This window comes from Erpetoichthys calabaricus, chromosome 3, assembly GCF_900747795.2.
Source record: "Erpetoichthys calabaricus chromosome 3, fErpCal1.3, whole genome shotgun sequence".
In the NCBI taxonomy this organism is placed as follows: domain Eukaryota; kingdom Metazoa; phylum Chordata; class Cladistia; order Polypteriformes; family Polypteridae; genus Erpetoichthys; species Erpetoichthys calabaricus.
The window spans coordinates 154,023,343-154,044,371 of NC_041396.2; the positions used below are offsets into that span (position 1 = coordinate 154,023,343).

At 38.8% G+C, this 21,029-nt stretch overlaps 1 protein-coding gene across 38 annotated transcripts in view; it reads left to right on the forward strand.

The window, feature by feature from the left end:
* The window catches only part of scaf8 (SR-related CTD-associated factor 8), a 314,948-nt gene that overhangs the window by 189,360 nt on the left and 104,559 nt on the right, over positions 1 to 21,029 (forward strand). For 15 of the 38 annotated variants that reach the window (XM_051925170.1, XM_051925182.1, XM_051925172.1 and 12 more), the window contains exons 9-14: positions 1,127 to 1,250; positions 6,776 to 6,904; positions 10,649 to 10,711; positions 10,876 to 10,985; positions 11,114 to 11,394; positions 11,937 to 12,037. The exons of 15 other annotated variants lie outside the window; for them this stretch is intronic. In XM_051925170.1, the coding sequence (XP_051781130.1) occupies positions 1,127 to 1,250; positions 6,776 to 6,904; positions 10,649 to 10,711; positions 10,876 to 10,985; positions 11,114 to 11,394; positions 11,937 to 12,037 (808 nt within the window). The remainder of the gene's footprint in view (positions 1 to 1,126; positions 1,251 to 6,775; positions 6,905 to 10,648; positions 10,712 to 10,875; positions 10,986 to 11,113; positions 11,395 to 11,936; positions 12,038 to 21,029) is intronic. 8 more of the 38 variants (XM_051925197.1, XM_051925168.1, XM_051925167.1 and 5 more) reach the window with 8 other exon arrangements.

Here is a 21,029-nt window from a genome sequence, read left to right on the forward strand (position 1 = left end):
TATTGGGTGTGACGAGGATGGACAGAGTTAGGAATGAGTACATTAGAGAGTCAGCTCCGGTTCGACGGTTTGAAGATAAAGCCAGAGAGGCAAAATTGCATTGATTTTGACATGTGCAAAGGAGAGATTCTGGGTATATTGGGAGAAGGATGCTAAGGATGGAGCTAGAAAGCCTAAGAGGAGGTTTATGGATGCGATGAGAGAGGACATGACATGCAGGTGGTGGTTGTGACATTTATTCTTCATATGGCATCCCAACAGTAGTATGTCAATTTCTTTTTGTTTTTATTGGTTAAACTTTCCTGCATTTGACATTTGCAGTCATTTAATTAACATCTGCTTGTCTTGATTGGTTTTATGTTGAATCAACACATGGAAATTCTGGTCAAGAGTTTTTTTTGCTTTTGTCTATGATTGTATCTAACTATTACCCTTGCCTCCATATTCCTTGTGAAACATCAACAGGTTATTACTGTATAGATTTATCTGACTGCCTTATTCAGAGAGACATATAAGATGAAGAGACTAGTTATGGATTTCTTTTTACAGTTGGAACAACTTTACCAGCATCTGTGGGATTATAAGTGCAGTATTGGGATTTGTTCAGATTGCGTGGCAGTTTAGATTCAAGTGGCTCAGCCCCTATACCACACTGTACATCTCTTCACACAGTCAATCTGTGTCATTAGATCACTTGGCCCCTGTGAACCCAGCAAACAGCATGGATCTGTCAGGAATGGGATGGGATATTACAGTAGTTGCTTAATTAGCTTAACTACTCCTGTGTACAATTTTTTTTTCATTGTTACTGCGTCATTTAGTACATTATTTTTATTTTGTAATTCAGTTTATCTTTTTGTATAAAATGCTCCTGATAAGTCCCTCGAGTCTTTCTGCTACCGATTGCATGAATTTTGGTTACAGTACAGAAAATAATGCTGGTCTTCCACAAACACACAATATAAATACTGAGCTGGTAGTATACTTTATTAATTTAAAAACCAATGTGTGGTCAACCACCGTGAGATATTGCGTTATCATAAATTAAACATCATCTTCTCTCTGTTTTCAGCAGGCTTGTAGGGAAAATTAAAATATAAATGTAAAAGTTGTCTGTCCTTTTCAGGCCTGTTGTAGCAGAATCCATCAACAGTTCAATATTCCATCAACTGGCTGAACACCTGCAACAGCAAAACCTGGAGCAATTTCAGAAGCAACTAATGGAACAACAAGATCAACAACCTCAGAAGGTAGATAGGTTGCATTTATTTTGGTAATCATAGCAGTATATTGGATGTAACTATCATGTTGTGATGTCACTGCATCTTAATGACAAGTTTTTGGGATAAGTAATAATAAAAAAAAAAAAGGAACATTGAAAAATTTCTTAAGGTAAGCTGATGAATCTGGCCTTTTAATTTTTGTAGTTCTGATTGTGGAAGGACGAAGCTCAGCCTCAATTATTAACTTAATGTAAAAGTAATATGTGTATTTCGGGAGCCTAAAGCTGTAAATTCTTTATTGGAAGCTTATACGTGGGAGCTAATAAACATATACAGTGCATCCGGAAAGTATTCACAGCACGTCACTTTTTCCACATTTTGTTATGTTACAGCCTTATTCCAAAATGGATTAAATTCATTTTTTTCCTCAGAATTCTACACACAACACCCTATAATGACAATGTGAAAAAAAGTTTACTTGAGATTCTTGCAAATTTATTAAAAAATAAAAAAATTGAGAAAGCACATGTACATAAGCTCAAAATTAAGCTCTGGTACATCCTGTTTCCCCTGATTATCCTTGAGATGTTTCTGCAGCTTAATTGAAGTCCACTTATGGTAAATTCAGTTGATGGGACATGATTTGGAAAGGCATACACCTGTCTATATAAGGTCCCACAGTTGACAGTTCATGTCAGAGCACAAACCAAGCATGAAGTCAAAGGAATTGTTTGTAGACCTCCGAGACAGGATTGTCTCAAGGCACAAATCTGGGGAAGGTTACAGAAAAATTTCTGCTGCTTTGAAGGTCCCAATGAGCACAGTGGCCTCCATCATCCGTAAATGGAAGAAGTTCGAAACCACCAGGACTCTTCCTAGAGCTGGCCGGCCATCTAAACTGAGCGATCGGGGAAGAAGGGCCTTAGTCAGGGAGATGACCAAGAACCCGATGGTCACTCTGTCAGAACTCCAGAGATCCTCTGTGGAGAGAGGAGAACCTTCCAGAAGGACAACCATCTCTGCAGCAATCCACCAATCAGGCCTGTATGGTAGAGTGGCCAGACGGAAGCCACTCCTTAGTAAAAAGGCACATGGCAGCCCGCCTGGAGTTTGCCAAAAGGCACCTGAAGGACTCTCAGACCATGAGAAAGAAAATTATCTGGTCTGATGAGTCAAAGATTGAACTCTTTGGTGTGAATGCCAGGCGTCACGTTTGGAGGAAACCAGGCACCGCTCATTACCAGGCCAATACCATCCCTACAGTGAAGCATGGTGGTGGCAGCATCATGCTGTGGGGATGTTTTTCAGCGGCAGGGACTGGGAGACTAGTCAGTGTAAAGGGAAAGATGACTGCAGCAATGTCCAGAGACATCCTGGATGAAAACCTGCTCCAGAGCGCTCTTGACCTCAGACTGGGGCGACGGTTCATCTTTCAGCAGGACAACGACCCTAAGCACACAGCCAAGATATCAAAGGAGTGGCTTCAGGACAACTCTGTGAATGTCCTTGAGTGGCCCAGCCAGAGCCCAGACTTGAATCCGATTGAACGTCTCTGGAGAGATCTTAAAATGGCTGTGCACCGACGCTTCCCATCCAACCTGATGGAGCTTGAGAGGTGCTGCAAAGAGGAATGGGCGAAACTGGCCAAGGATAGGTGTGCCAAGCTTGTGGCATCATATTCAAAAAGACTTGAGGCTGTAATTGCTGCCAAAGGTGCTTCGACAAAGTATTGAGCAAAAGGCTGTGAATACTTATGTACATGTGATTTCTCAGTTTTTTTATTTTTAATAAATTTGCAAAAACTTCAAGTAAACTTTTTTTCACGTTGTCATTATGGGGTGTTGTGTGTAGAATTCTGAGGGGAAACAATGAATTTAATCCATTTTGGAATAAGGCTGTAACATAACAAAATGTGGAAAAAGTGATGCGCTGTGAATACTTTCTGGAAGCACTGTAGGAGTATTTCATTGAAAAATGCTTCTAATGAAGATATGCATATAACCAAACAGAATTGAGTGAATGGCAAAGGTGATATCTAAACAGCACAATATTCATATTGTACCACCCGTAATACTGCAGAATCATTTTGCTATTAAAGTATTAATCACATTCTCATAAATATTAAAATGTGATTGCAGTTTAAGAATCAAAATTGATTTGAAAATTATAAACGGTTCTAATGGCCATTTTGTTAGGTGTTGTTATAAATCATTGTGAGGGTTTTCTCCAGGGCTGTGGAGTCGGAGTTGGAGACAATTTTGGGTACCTGGAGTCGGCAAAAATGTACCGACTCAGGCTCCTAATAAATTTAAATTGTAATAAAAAAAAAAATACAGCAAGTTCAAATGTCCCATTTCACATACAGTAGTCATAATTAAGTACTTAATTAAGCCTAGTGCGCATAGTTGCATTACTACTAGTGTGAAGTTAAGATGAGCTATTATACAACCAGACATTCACATATTGTAATCTGGATTATGGTACATTACAAAAAGTGTTTTCATTTTAATTCAGATATAATGTGTTTAACCAAGTTCATTTGAGTATAAACAAGTGTAATGCTGTAGGTGTGTGCTGTGGCCTGATGGGCTGAACTTTAACATAATGTTTCACACCACCTGTTCTAGAAGATTTTGAAATTAAAAAGGAACAGATTCTATGTATTGTGACAGATAATGCTTCTAATATGTTAAGCACAATTGAGAAAATGAATAAAGTAGATGAAGAAAGTGACAAACAGATATTCGAGGAAGACAGTTCTATAAGTATTGGAGAAAGTGAAACTGAAGAGAATAGTGAAAGTTTGGATAACATTGTTGAAGAAGAATCTAAGCTTACTACTATTCAACATATGCATTGTGCTGTTCATACACTGAAACTTGCAATAAGAGATGAATTGAAAGATCGTCATGCAGCTACTCTAATTGGCAAATTGAGGCAAGTAACTGTTGTAGCCAGGGCTCCTAAAACAGATGTCATTTTGAAGAGATGTGCAGGAAAAGAAGCCATTTTGGATCAAACAACATGCTAGAGAAGCACTTGTTTGATGGTAAAGTGTTTGCTTGAACTAAAAGATTTTCTTGAAGAACTGGACAATGAAAATATTTTAACTGAAAGCCAGTGGGAACAAGTAAAAGAACTGGAAAGTCTACTTTCTTACCCCTTTACTGTCACCAAGAGGTCACAATATGAAGATTTAACACCCAGTAAATTTTTCTTAGAATGGAAGAGCTTGATGTATTGCCTGAACAAAAGTGGAGGGTTAATAGCTGATGGCATTGTATCTTCAATGAAGAAAAGAGAGAGTCTCTTACTGGATAATCAAATCTTATCTGCTATTTATGTTGATCTAATGAACCAAATTTTGTTGAGCAGTGACCAGATTGCTAATGGGGAAAAAAGGCACTCTGTAATGTAGCAGTTCACATGAAGAGATTACTACTACCCGAAACACCACCACTGGATGAAGCTATAAGCACTGGTAACTCAGGATCATCCTCTTCAGATGAAGAATTAGACTGTGATTCCTACTTGGACAAAATGGAAGTTTCAAAAGCAAACCGACATCACCTACAGTATGTGTGGAAGATAAACGACCAGTAAATGTCCAAATAAAGAGATTCCAGCAGGAGTTTTTTAAAGAATTATAAGATGTTGAAAAGTATGATCACTCATCGAAACTGACTGTAGAAGAAGCCATCCTTGTTGATCCAGAGATTATTAGTGATGTGGCTAGAACTGTAACAGCAATGCCACCCACCCATGTCAGTGTTGAAAGACTATTTTCAGATCTAAAAATAATCGAGTCAGATTTAAGAGCTTCTATGAAAGAGGATCTGGCAGAAGCAATTCTGTTTCTTAGAACATTGCATTGAGTTAATTTTGGATTGCATTTAACAGCTATTCTACTCTAATGTATTCCAAGTTTAATATATAAACTGTTTTTTGTTAATGTAGTTAAGCTTTGTTTTTGTTTTAAAACTACCGAAGAATGTGGTTTATATTTTTTTGAACTGGTAAAGTTCCTGTTCCTGATTTTTATGCATGCTACTACTTTATAACCACTTGATAAAAGTAATAAATAAAACCTTATTGTTTTCATTTTTTTGTTTAACTGGCCAATACGGTAGAGAGTCAGCTTCCTAGCCAGTAGTTATGTGGTTAAATGACGTGTATGTTGTCTTCCTTCAATCAACATGGAAAATACATTAGCATATTAAATACAGAGGAGTCTGAGTCGGGGAGTCTGAGTCAGAAGTACCGGAAACTAAGGAGTCAGAGTCGAAGAATTTATCTACTGACTCCATAGCCCTGGTTTTCTCAACACCATCCATTTGTGTATTGCATCACTTTCAGGTTCAGCTATTTTGGTTAGTTGTCTTTCATTGGCATCCGCAAAATAAATAGATTTCTGCTCCTCCAAAAGTGCTTTTTTATTTTCAGCAAAAGGAATACAGCATTGCTGTCTTAGCCCCTATTTATGACTCCAGGTGTGATCCTGAACAGATCACTTAGTCTGCCTTTGCTCTGTTAATAGATATTTTTATATGTTCAGTGGAACCTCGGTTCATGACCATAATTCGTTCCAAAACTCTGGTCGTAAACCAATTTGGTCATGAACTGAAGCAATTTCCCCCATAGGATTGTATGTAAATACAATTAATCCGTTCCAGACCATACGAACTGTATGTAAATATATATATATTTTAAGTTTTTAAGCACAAATATAGTTAATTAAAGCATAGAATGCACAGTGTAATAGTAAACTAAATGTGAAAACATTGAATAACACTGAGAAAACCTTGAACAACAGAGAAAACTAACACTGCAATAGTTCACGCTATAGCGCTACCAACCGCTGGCTAAAAACACTTTTTTTTAATGAGTTTTAAGCACAGGGAAAAAAAATTAATATTTGAAAAAATCAGTAATTTAATAAACCACCAAGGAAAGTAACATTGCAACAATGCACGCTACGAACCGATCGCTGTAAACAGAAGTGAAAACAAAATCAAGCCCAGTGCATTCTTTAACTGCCTTCCTACCTTATGTGTCCAGCTCTCTCTCTCGCACTGCCTGTGTGTGTGTGTGTGCGTCTGTCTCTCTCTCGCGCTGCCTGTGTGTGTGCGTCTGTCTCTCTCTTGCGCTGCCTGTGTGTGTGTCTGTGTCGTGCTCTCTCTCGGTGCACAGGGAGAGACTTAACATGAACAAACCGAAAGGGAAACTGGCTTGTTCGTATACCGAGTGTGTGGTCGTGAACCTAGGCAAAAGTTTGGCGAACTTTTTGGTCGTAAACCGATTTGTATGTGAACAGAGGTTCCACTGTATCATCTGATATTATAAGTCTCCTTGGATAAACTTGTAAGCTAAATGCATAATATTAACTACTACTCAGCTATGAATCATTAATCAGTTGGGTCAAGTTCTGGAAGGGAATGCTGGACTGCAAAGATGTGCTTAAATTTATGTGTTAGTTGTAAGTCATACAAATATTGGTGCTATTGTTAGTATAATGTATTCATACTTTTTTTTTTTAAACCCCACTCCTGAAGACTTCACTTGAGACTCAAGAAGGGATGTTTGGGTCAGAAAACTCTGCAACACCATCACAAGATGATAGTCAGACTCAGCTTCAAGATCCTGATAACAAATTAGATGATTCTCTTGACATTCAGCAGCAGGTAACAATGCATATGAATATTAAGTATAACTGAGAAAAAATGTACTATGTTTTACAAAGTACATGATTTTGTTTTTTGATCATAATTTAAAAAATGCATATGTAATTGAAAAGATGGTACAAAAATAAGAAAGATTCTACCTTGAGATGTTTAAAATGCTTAGTGTTTAATATCCTAAACACCGTGCTGGAAATGTATCAAGTTAGCTGTATTTTCACAGGATACATTTCTGTACTTTTAAGTGTGTTTCAGGTACCTCTTTCAGATATTATAAGTAGTCGGTTTCTTAATCATTAAATAAGCAATTTCTTTAAATATAGTATTAATTTATTGGATATTCTAATACAATATATAATGTCTTTGAAGGGGAACTGGTTTTCTGTTTACGACTTTTGGCATTAATTTAATTTTTTTATTGAATCGCTTTATGTGCAAGTTTGAATTAAAATGAGACATGCTGCTTTGTTTTGTAAACTACTACTTGTCTTGTTTCACATGTAGACCTTTGAGTCCCTCAAGTTACACATGATTTTTTTCAAATCACTGCATGTGCACAGCTGTTTCCATTCTCCATAATGCCATCCACATTACTAACCGAGAATGCTAAACCGGATGGACGCAGGGACATCCGGCAATGGGCCATGGCCGCAAAAGACGTACTGCGCAGGCGCCCCACAAATCCCCCCCAAACCCCCCCCCCCCCCCCCCCCCACACACACACACGCAAGCAACGGGAACCGGATGGAATGCAACGTAAAATAAAAAATGAGGCGTCGCGCACAGAAAAAAGGAGCACGAAACCCATTGCACACGAAACGGGACACACACAAAGAGGAGGATTCAACAAGCCCCTAGCACACAAAAAAAAGAAGCCGCGAGCACCACACAAAGCCCATTGGACACAAAACGGGACAGACTACGGACATAGCACACGAAACTTACACAAAAACGACGATTCAGACCCACGACCACAGTAACATAAATAACAAATGACACACAAAGCCCCATTTCTAAATGAACCGTCCGTATTAAACATACGTCATCTCAACACGTTCACAATATGCAGTATAGGTAGATCTCATTACAATGAGGCACTATTAACCGTTCAACCGCAGAAAAGGCTCCATATTAACAGTGAGTGCGATCCTCCTTATTACTTATCCATATTTCTCACGCTCACGAACAAACAAGTCATGAATTCACGATCACGGGTACAAAACGATACCGCTCGGATAACGGGACCAAACACAATTCACACTATGCAGCATAGGTGGATCTCATTACAATGAGGCACTATTAACCGTTCAAGCGCAGAAAAGGCTCTATATTAACACTGAGTGCGATCCTCTTTATTACTTATCCATATTTCTAGAAGAAAAAATGTCTCTGGGCAGCGAGGGGACAAAATAAATAAACGCAGACGTCTACACTGCACATCTCAAATGCCGGAAAACAAGCAGGCAAGGCTCCAAAAAGAGAAAGCTCAACTGACCGACATACAAAAACGGGCAAGGCTCAATACAAACAATGCACGCCGTAAACTACAACGGGCTTCTCACACAGCACAGGCAAATCGATTACAGCTCCAAAACAACACGTCCCAAATACTGGACATACAACGACGCGCCTCTCAAACAGCACAAGCAAAACATACACGTCATGGACATCAACGACAGACACCTGCTAAACAATTGCGCCAGTTAGCTGACAACGCGTTCAATAATGAGTCCACTATTCAGGAAAATTCATTGGGATTAATGAATGTCATTTGCAATCATTGTCATTCACTTAACTTCCCTGAAGAAACAACTAGCAATACAAGTAATGAATTTACACGTTGTTCTCAAATGGGTCAAATTAGACTGCCTCCTTTACATTCATATCCTGAATATCCACAGAACCTTCCTAGGGTTACCACTTTTAATACAAAAAAATAAGGGACGCATACTGCAGCGGGGGGCCACATCCGAGTGCCAACAGTTTGCAGACTCTACTTAAAAGACCCGCCCTCCTCACTGGACAGTTAAAATGACCAATCAAATAACGATGACATCAAGTATTACCCAATCAAAAGTAGGAAAGGAGGCATCTTCATAAAATGCGTGTGGGATGATTTGCATGAGACGCTGCCTTAAAAAAAAGGATTAAAAAAATACGGGACAAAACCCGTCCTGTATTGATTCAAAACGGGACGAGCAATTTCATTCTCAAATACGGGACGATTCCGTATTTTACAGGACGGGTGGCAACCCTGCCCATTACTAAACGAACCGTCCGTATTAAACATACGTCATCTGAACACATTCAAATTAGGCAGCATAGGTCGATCTCATTATACTGATCCACTATTAACCGTTTAACCACAGAAAAGGCTCCATATTAACAGTGAGTGCGATCCTCCTTATTACTTATCCATATATCTAATGCTGAAGAACAAACAAGTAATGAATGCACGATCACAGGTACAAATCGATACGGCTCAAGTGACGGGACCAAACACACGAACCCGCATTAAAAAAAAAAATACACGTCAGCGCATACAACACGCTTCTGAAACCACGGAAGAAAAAATGTCTCGGCTCCAAAAACGCAAAGCTCAACTAACACATTAACAGAAACGAGCGCAAATGGACAGACACAATGAATGTACACGCATACAGCACGCGTCTCAAAGTGCTGCATCGGAACAGGCAAGGGTTCAAAACGAAACACCTCGAGTCTCAGAGATACAAAAACGGCAGCGAAGGGACAAAATAAATAAACGCAATTCATGAAAATTCATTGGGATTACTGAATGTCATTTGCAATCATTATCATTCACTTAACTTCCCTGAAGAAACAACTAGCAATACAAGTAATGAATTTACACGTTATTGTCAAAAGGGTCAAATTAGACTGCCTCCTTTACATTCATATCCTGAATATCTTCAGAAGCTTCTAACTGACGAAGTACCTGAAAGTGAAAACTTTATGAACTGCATTAGATCCTACAATAGTTCATTTGCTTTTGCATCTAATGCCATCCAGTCACTTACTCAACACCATTGATAAACTTCTACAAACGTTGATAAATAATAATATTCCCTTTGGAGCAAAGGTACTTTTATTAGGAGGAGATTTTACACAGTGCTTAGCTATTATTCCACATTCCATGCGCTCGGCTATTCTGCAGTCCACCTTAAAATACGCAGACAATTGGCATTGCTTTCAAAAGAGTTACGGAGATATTTGGAACAGCAATCTCATTACACCAAATACCCCTTTTAACACAACAAACTATATTATGTCCAAAAAATATTAATGTTGATCACATTAGTAACCAGGTCATTTCATTACTTCCTGGAGTTGCACAGCTCTTTCTAAGCTCTGACAAAGTTGACTCTGATGACGACAATGACCATCTTAAAGTTGTGCATGTAGGGGAAATTATTTGCTTCCTATATGCGTCATCTACACCTTCACACTATGCTATATCTCATTCATACATCACACTGTTTGTAATTTCAGAACACCAGGGGTTGGCGAGCGAAGCGAGCAGGGGGGCAGAGCCCCCTAGTATATAAAGATTAGAAGAATATCTATCCTCTTTTACAATTTTACTCAGTTTTTCAAAAACCTTTAGAGTGCTCATGTATGTATGTATGGTTTGTCACAGTCAGTTACAAATTAAAACATGTCTAACTACAATATTCATTATTGTAGTCCTATTATAATTTAATTTTAGTCCTTCATACTTTATTTCAGGAAGCTGTGGTTGCCTGTGGAACTGCTAACACTGTATATGGCAAAGTGGAGGGATGGCTGCAGGTAGAGTTAAATTAATGCACATTTTATTATATTATAAAATTGTCCATCTTTTGATTTACTTTAGGTATTGCTAAATTTATCTGCAAGTTTTTCATTCTGAGTAAAAGTTAATCGTATTGGGATTAATAACACAGCAAATGCTTGTATGACTAATCTCATTGCAGGACATGGAAATCGATGAAGCACAAGATATAGTTGATGAGGACATTTTTGAACCTGAGGAAAAGAAAGTTATTGAATCACGTTCTAGGACACGCTCTAAATCTCGGTCTAGGTTAGATATTTGTTTTGATTGCATTATTCAATTTTATATTCTTGCTGTGTTGTCAAATTACTTATCTTGTAAAAATATGACTATAGAAATTAGATGCTTATCATAAATTTGTAATTTTATACTTCTAGCCTTCCAGGAAAGGAAAATGATTGTTGGTTTCAGGGCTTTGACATGACAGAGGTTCATAAAGATTCACAGGTGACATCAATTTTTAGATCACCAAGGAAAAGAAGGTCACGGTCTCGGTCTGGCTCACGAAAACGAAAGCATCGGAAACGTTCAAGGTCAAGATCAAGAGAGAGAAAAAGAAAATCTTCTAGATCATATTCAAGCGAGAGGAGAGCACGAGAAAGAGAGAAAGAACGACAGAAAAAGGGACTGCCTCCAATACGATCAAAAACACTTAGTGGTAATATAGCACTATATTAAAATATAACTATAACTTTTCAGGCTTCTCATTGTAACATTGCTAATATACCTAAACCATGCAAAAAATCTAAAAGCTTTTTTGGGGGGGGGGGGGGGGGGGGGGGGGGGGGGGGGGGGGGGGGGGTGAAGGAGCTATAATTGACAATAGAGGACAGTTTACAATGTTCTAAAGTTTTTCAGTTATTTAATTTTTTTGGGAGTATTTTAATAAAATACCTATCTAGGATAAAGTATAATTTGCAAGCAACACTAAATAAAATAACCTATTGTCAGTACTAATATTCACATCATTTTATCTTTACCATGTTCTTATCTATCTTTATCTGTTACCATATTTATGTTTTTTAAGACTCACTCCTAGAATCTCTTTCTTCTTTAAATAAGGGGAAGATAGGCAAGTTTACTGATTTGTTTTACAAATAGAAGCCATTAGGATTAACAGTGGTGGCAAGTATGGTTACTTATTTAATGTAATGAAATTTCATTGGTAATATCTAATCATGTTTATGCATTGTGTTACAGTGTGTAGTACTACACTGTGGGTCGGTCAAGTGGACAAGAAAGCCACTCAGCAAGATTTAACCAACTTGTTTGAAGAATTTGGACAAATTGAATCAATAAATGTAAGTTTACTCAGCTGTGCCATCTGTATAATGTTTCTGATGTGTTGATTTTATTTCTTATGTCTTACAATGTTGTTGACATCCTGCTTATAAATTTAGAGACTTAATCTTAACTTTATAGTCTGTTTACATACAGTGCATCCGGAAAGTATTCACAGCGCATCACTTTTTCAGCATTTGTTATGTTACAGCCTTATTCCAAAATGGATTAAATTCATTTTTTTCCACAGAATTCTACACACAACACCCCCATAATGACAACATGAAAAAAGTTTACTTGAGGTTTTTGCAAATTTATTAAAAATAATAAAACTGAGAAATCACATGTACATAAGTATTCATAGCCTTTGCTCAATACTTTGTCGATGCACCTTTGGCAGCAATTACAGCCTCAAGTCTTTTTGAATATGTTGCCACAAGCTTGGCACACCTGTCCTTGGCCAGTTTCGCCCATTCCTCTTTGCAGCATCTCTCAAGCTCCATCAGTTTGGATGGAAATCGTCGGTGCACATCCATTTTAAGATCTCTCCAGAGATTTTCAGTCGGATTCAACTCTGGGCTCTGGCTGGGCCACTCAAGGACATTCACAGAGTTGTCCTGAAGCCACTCCTTTGATATCTTGGCTGTGTGCTTAGGGTCGTTGTCCTGCTGAAAGATGAACCGTCGCCCCAGTCTGAGGTCAAGAGCACTTTGGAGCAGGTTTTCATCAGGATGTCTCTGTACATTGCTGCAGTCATCTTTACCTTTATCCTGACTAGTCTCCCAGTTCCTGCCGCTGAAAAACATCCCCACAGCATGATGCTGCCACCACCATGCTTCACTGTAGGGATGGTATTGGCCTGGTGATGAGCGGTGCCTGGTTTCCTCCAAACGTGACGCCTGGCATTCACACCAAAGAGTTCAATCTTTGACTCATCAAACCAGACAATTTTCTTTCTCAAGGTCTGAGAGTCCTTCAGGTGCCTTTTGGCAAACTCCAGGCGGGCTGCCATGTGCCTTTTACTAAGGAGTGGCTTCCGTCTGGCCGCTCTACCATACAGGCCTGATTGGTGGATTGCTGCAGAGATGGTTGTCCTTCTGGAAGGTTCTCCTCTCTCCACAGAGGACCTCTGGAGTTCTGACAGAGTGACCATCGGGTTCTTGGTCACCTCCCTGACTAAGGCCTTTCTTCCCCGATCGCTCAGTTTAGATGGCCAGCCAGCTCTGGGAAGAGTCCTGGTGGTTTCGAACTTCTTCCACTTATGGATGATGGAGGCCACTGTGCTCATTGGGACCTTCAAAGCAGCAGAAATTTTTCTGTAACCTTCACCAGATTTGTGCCTCGAGACAATCCTGTCTCAGAGGTCTACAGACAATTCCTTTGACTTCATGCTTGGTTTGTGCTCTGACATGAACTGTCAACTGTGGGACCTTATATAGACAGGTATGTGCATTTCCAAATCATGTCCCATCAACTGAATTTACCACAGGTGGACTCAAATTAAGCTGCAGAAACATCTCAAGGATGATCAGGGAAACAGGATGCACCTGAGCTCAGTTTTGAGCTTCATGGCAAAGGCTGTGAATACTTATGTACATGTGCTTTCTCAATTTTTTTATTTTTAATAAATTTGCAAAAATCTCAAGTAAACTTTTTTCACATGGTCATTATGGGGTGTTGTGTGTAGAATTCTGAGGAAAAAAATGAATTTAATCCATTTTGGAATAAGGCTGTAACATAACAAAATGTGGAAAAAGTGATGCGCTGTGAATATTTTCCAGATGCACTGTAAATAGTTTTTAATGGAGCAATGTAAAATTACAGAATCGTTTTAAATAAATACTTAGGTTAATAAATATAGATATACACACACAATATGGTCTGAACACACACCAGAGTGACTGAAAACGAAGAAAACTTCTGCCATGTCAGTCAGTCACAATGAGGCATTGTGCTGCTGTTGGTTTAAAGGAGCCCAGTAACATTTCTTGACACACTTATCCTGAAAGGTGCTCAGTGTCAGAGATAGGATGTGCAGCAATGTTCATAATGGAACTCAGTTTTGTTTTAATTCTCTTTTGTCACTACGTCCAGGGTCAAGAGTGCATCCCATAACTGAGTCAGCCCTTTTAATTAGCTTGTTGATTTGATGATGATGTTACTGGCATAGCTGACCACAGCTTAGGAAATGACAATGGCTGTCACAAACTTTTAGGAGATGTGAAGTATGTTACTACCCTCATTAAAAGAATGCAGTCTTCTAATAGAAAAGAGCCTGCCCTACTCTTTCCTGTATAGTGCCTCTGTGTTATGTGACCAGGTCAACCTGTCATTGATTTGGAGCCCTGGGTACTTGTAGGAGTGTTCCACCTCTACATCCACTTCCTGACTATTGAGCTGACTCAGAGACTCTGTGGTGCGGCGGAAGTCAATAACCAGTTCTTTGGTTTTGTTGGTATTGATGTGAAGACAGTTCTCTTTGCACCAAGAAATAAGTTATCCACCTGACTACCATACTCTGCCTTTCCCCCTTTCACTACACTCTATAAGTGCAGAATTATCTGAGAGTTTCTGCAAATGACATGATCTGGTGTTATAGTCTGAGGGGTAAAGAGTAAAGGTAAAATGAGACAGGTCTGTTCCTTGTGTTACTCACATCCGTATCAGAAACACAATCCTTGAATCTCACAAACTGAAGTCTCCCCGAAAGTCCTTTATCAAGGATACTGTAGGCTCATCCATCTACTTATCTCTGAGCTTACCCCTTAACAGGCATGGTTGGATGGTATTGAAGGCACTGGAGAAATTGATAAACTTAATCCTAATAGCACTGTTAGCTTTCTCCAGGTGAAAATAAGCCTTGTAGAGCAGATTGATAATTGTATCCTTCACTCCAGTCTTTGTTCGATAAGCTAATTGCAATGGGTTCAGGTGGTTTACCACAAGTGAACTTGTGCAGTCCAGGAACAGCCTCTCAGAGGTCATCATGATGTGAGAAGTAACGTCCACTGGTCTGAAGTCATTAGGTGAAGAGGTGTCCACCTTCCTTCCAATAGGAACAATGCAGGGTGTTTTCTACAGCTGCTGCACTTTCTGGAGCTTTAGGGACCGAGTACAACACAGTTGGTCAACGCGGGCTTTAAGAACTTGAGGACTAAATCCGTTTGTTCCTGTAGCTTTTCATCTCTGTACCATCCGTAGTTGTTTCCTTACTTGGTCTTCGGTTTTAGACAGCCCGTACTGATGGTCAGAGGTGGACCTGTCACTGGCCATTCCAATTGATATGGTAGGAGTTGTTGATGTTGTAGAGATGGTGTGGGGAGACTGATTTTTGGAAGGGATAATCTATTAAAAAGTTTGGTTCAGGGAGTTATCTTTGTCCCCATCACCTTGTAGCACCTGAGCCCTGAATTGCTGGATTCCTTTCCAAAAGTGTTTTCTTACACTCAACTTTTTGTTTAATACTTGCTGTGCTTCCTTAAGAGCCTCTTTGTCGCTAGATTTGATTTGTGATCAGATGTGATAGAGAAAAGAAATTAGAAAGTGTATGTATAGATCTAATTTGAGTTTTATTACAAAACAGCCATAAAAAATTATTGGTTTTGTTTATTTATATGGAGCATTTTACATTATCTCTGCATAAAGAAATTAAATTGCATAGTCTGTCTATCTAATTTAGATCTGTAAATTAGTCAAATTAAACTGATTCTTGTTTATTTGCTAGATTACCATTTATTTTCTTGTGTATAATTATGGACGTGTGCACCTATGGACACTACTGCTACGCAAGTGTTGTACTGTTTATACTTACATGCATACTTTATGTTAATATGGAAGATTCCACCAGGTGGCAGTGCGAGAGGTGGTCATGGTGAGAACAGGTTCAGCTTCGCTGTGTTGTTAATTACCTATTACATCCATTACATTCTGCCACAATATCTCTGAAAAGGATGGACATTTAATGATTAAATCCATCAATCCAAGGATGTACCCATTCCAGTTAACATTAGGCACAAGGCAGAAACAATCCCTGGATGGGGCATCAGCTCATTGTAAAGTGAATACAAGCACTCACATACACTAGCATCATCAAATCCCCAAACCTGCATATCTTTGGAAGGAAACCGAAGCACACTGTGGAAACCCACCAGGAAAACATGCAAACTCCAGGTAGGGAACACCAGGGACTGGACTCCCTGCGGGACATCAGCACTACCATTCTGCCACCGTTCCACCCCCACATGTGTAATTATTAACATTATTGATTATTTATTGCTGCTGATGTCAATGCAGGAGGAAGCCCCAGAAGCACATAGCGATTAACAATTGGGTCCGTTTTAAGATGATGTTTATGACGTCTACTTCAATGAGAAAATAATCTATGTGATTAAAGTGAACATTTTGAGATTTAAGCCAAAATTTCCACTTTTATCACAAAATACACCTTTTCACTGTGTCCCCCTAGCTTTTTTTTTCCTCTGTGGCTCAAATACGCCACCGTACATTCTGATGCTGTTGTGAAGGTGGTGGGAAAAAAATAGACGGCACAGAAGATGGTATGTGAGACCTTTAAAATGTATTGTGTAATTACGATGGGGAATATGCGATGCCTGAATATAAAAGCACCACAAATGCATTTGTATGTTGGTATTTTGCTTCAGCACATCGAACATTCATCAAACATCGATGCACACACATCAATCCTGTATAATCTACAAAACAGCTTTCTCTCACATGTAGATAGTAAACAGAGACTCTGATGTCACGTTTCAACTTTATCACATTGTGCATCCCCCCACCCTGTCTTTTTGCTGGTACTTCAGCTCTCGCATGTCACATTAATTTCTGAGGATGTGTCAAATGAATGCTGGGAATGCATGACAGCCATGATGTGTGTGCGCACGTACACGTTCTGAGCGTGAAGTATAAACCGGGCCTAAGGCTGAATAAGGTGGCAACAATGGAGTTTTCTTAAGTGCTCAGTGCTCAAGTGACTTTACAATTACAGATGCATAATTGACAGTTATTTTGTAGTTAAAGATATGCCGCTAAATATTTTTGGGAGGCTTGTACAGCTGGCTTTAAAAATATTGACCAAGTTGCTTAAAAATACTAATGTTAAGGAGTGTCTCACTTAAATCAGTCTACGATTGTGTCTTGCATGCACACTTAATACTAGCAGTCAGCCCATGCGATGTTCAGGCAAATAAGTTAAAAGGAATAGCACCATTTGATTAATATGGATATGTTCTCTTGTGATAAAATGGAAACTAACATAAAAGATGGAGTATGTGTGTATGTATGTATATATATATATATATATATATATATATATATATATATATATATATATATATATATATATATATAAAATACAGTGGAACCTCTAGATACGAGTTTAATTCGTTCCAGAACTGAGCTTGTATAGCGAATTTCTCGTATCTAGAACAAACTTCCCCACTGAAAATAATGGAAATCCAGTTAATCCGTTCCGCACCCCAAATATATTAACATAAAAATCAATTTTCCTAACAAATAACACTGATAAATTATATATACTGTAGTCTACCTTTAATAAATAACACTGGTAAATAATATAACTGATTATTAAAAGAATCAAAACAGGTGTCCAAAGTGCAGTAGAGCATTCAATAAATCTTTAAATAAATAATCCTTAAAACAGTTGTGAAGTGGAGGTTTAAAATACACAAGAATAACAATCCTTTAACACGAGGTTAAAACGTCAAAAGGATGGCGTCTTTAAAAAACAGATGACAATCGCCGGTGCTTCTTCTCTGTTAGCGTCTCACCTGCGCTCTTAATGCAGCTGACCTTCTCTACACCGTCCTGCTTCAGCTGTTTGGCTCGCCTGTTCAGCTACACGCGAGCCTGCCTGCCTGCCTGCCTGCCTGCCTGTCTGTCTGCCTGCCCGCCCGCCCGTCTGTCTGTCTGTCTGTCTGTCTGCCTGCCTTCTCTCTCTCTCTCTCTCTCTCTCTCTCTCTTTTCTTTTACTTTTTCTCCCCCTTAACCGGCTCGCGCTTCTCTATATATGCGGGGAGGACATGGCAGCTGCAGCCCATCAGCCACAGGAACAATCATGGATGTGGGCAGTTTCCCACCTGTGCACTTAAGTGAGAAACGCAGACACCGCAGATCGCGGCTCGCAACTGCTACCACGCCCCCTTGCTAAGCCGCGAGCTATACCCACAGCCTGGCTCGTGGCTCGTTACGTGAGCCAATGCTCGTATTTAGATCTGAATTTTTCGCTCATACTTTCCTCGTATTTTGAATTTCTCGTATACAGAGGTGATCGTATCTCGAGGTTCCAATGTATATATATAGTGGAACCTCGGTTCACGACCATAATTCGTTCCAAAACTCTGGTCGTAAACCGATTTGGTCATGAACTGAAGCAATTTCCCCCATAGGATTGTATGTAAATTCAATTTATCCGTTCCAGACCATACGAACTGTATGTAAATACATATATTTTTTGAGTTTTTAAGCACAAATATAGTTAATTAAACCATAGAATGCACAGCGTAAAAGTAAACTAAATGTAAAAACATTGAATAACACTGAGAAAAACTTGAACAACAGAGGAAACTAACACTGCAGTAGTTTGCGCTATAGCGCTACCAACCGCTGGCTAAAAACACTTTTTTTTAAGGAATTTTAAGCACAGGGAAAAAATGAACATTTGAAAAAATCCGTAATTTAATAAACCACCAAGAAAAGTAACATTGCAACAATGCACACTACAAACCGATCGCTATAAACAGAAGTGAAAACAAAATCAAGCCCTGTGCATTCTTTAACTGCGTTCCTACCTTATGCGTCCAGCTCTCTCTCTCGCACTGCCTGTGTGTCTGCGTCTCTCTCTCTCGCACTGCCTGTGTGTCTGCGTCTCTTCTCTTTCTCGCTGCCTGTGTGTCTGTGTCTCTCTCTCTCTCTCTCGCGCTGCCTCTCTTGCTCGCTGCACAGGAAATGCACAGGGAGAGACTGAACATGTACAAAACTCAGTTTTTTTATTTTTAATAAATTTGCAAAAACTTCAAGATAACTTTTTTCACATTGTCATTATGGGGTGTTGTGTGTAGAATTGTGATGAAAAAAATGTAACATAACAAAATGTGGAAAAAGTGATCCGCTGTGAATACTTTCCGGATGCACTAATATATATATATATATATATAATACACAGTGGTACCTCGGTATACATCTGCTTAGTAATAAGTCCAACTTGGTATACGTCCTGTTTGGACGCGAAACATTTTGCTTGGTATACGACCTTCGTTTGGAAAACGACTTGTGTGGTAAAGCGGGTCTGCAGCTTCATAAAAAGGGCCAGGTTTTAACCCGTATAGCCTTGTCGTTCTCCGTGGGCGCGATTGCACTACCGTGGGGAAGTTAATGAGGTAGTTGGAGTGAGTCGCACCTGCATAGGTGGGCTGTGATCGGGAAGAGTGAGACTGCATTTTTAACCTCGGATTTTATCGGATTTATTTATTGTTGTTTTTATCCCCACAGAACACTTGTTTTTATGGATATTTATTAAATAATTATTTATTGAAACCAGATGCACTGCACTTTTTGTTTGGACACTGATTTTTGTTTTAAATAAAAGCACTTGGCATTCTTGCACTATCCCCTGGCTTCATTTGAGAATTGTCCTCATTTGTCAGCTCATCTCGGTTACGTTACCGACACTGTCGGGTTCAGGGCTCCCCGTAAGGATGTATGGGAGCGTGGAGCGGACCTGCATCGTCACACCGCGTACTGCCCTACGCTGCCCACGAGCGTCAGTACGCCAGTTGCTAGCATTCAGTGAACAACCCGCGCTATAACTCTGTGAATTTTCACATGATTTTGTGTTTTTTTGCATAAATTTGAATTGATTGTTGAAAAGTATGAAGGTGGCATGCGTATCTGGGACATGGCTGCTGTGTACCGTATGCTGAGAACGGCGGTATCTATGATTGTGAAAAACAAAGACGTTATTAAAAAGTAAAGTGAGGTTTAATTTTAATTTATTTCATCTAATTGCTTTTGTATTTATGTATTTTAGTATTGAGCAGTGTTTAAATTATTTTATACAACCCCATCAATGTATAATATTCCAATAACAATAGGATTTTTTTTCATGGGAACGGATTAATCATTTTCCCTTTATTTCTTATGGGAAAAATTTGTTTGGTATACGTCCTGTTTGGTATAAGTCAAAGGATCTGGAACGGATTAAGGATGTATACCGAGGTACCACTGTATATGTATATAAGATATATGATATATATATCACACACATACATATACACACACATATATACATACATTATATATATATATAATATATATTGCCTTTGATTCTTGTATGCCTAAGCATTGTCCTCTGATGAAGGCTCCTGGTAGGGGCTGAAAGCTCAGGAATAAAAACTACTTTGATACGTGATTCATTTTTTCTCCCTTTGTGGATCTCCAGCTGCTAATATATATATGTGTGTGTATGTGTATAGTAGGTCCACAAGTATATTCCAACATGGTCAAAACTCTGGCCCAGAGATTTATTTATAGTTGGAAATGGTAATCTACTTGCTGAACTATTGCCAGTATCTAATTTAATACGTGGAAGGAATACAACTTTTCCTACATAATTACCAGTCATGCTTTTGCTGACAATTTAATTTATGTAGATTTACAATTTGTAAGTGTATGCCATTACATAGACTTAATTTGTTGACAGGTATTTTGTTTGACATATGCTAATTAAGTTGGTTGTATTGACATGAGAGTATGATATTGTATTCACCTAATGAAGACGAAAAAGTGACATATGGATGTATACTATATGATGTACGGCTTTGAAGAAAAATAAGCATTACATGATAATACACGATTTCGAGAGAGTTTAGATATACAGTATATATAAATTTGTGCGTATGTTTGAGTTTTTAAACATTTAATGTCGAGAGTGAAATTATCATTAGTATTTCTGACTTCATCGTACAATAAATG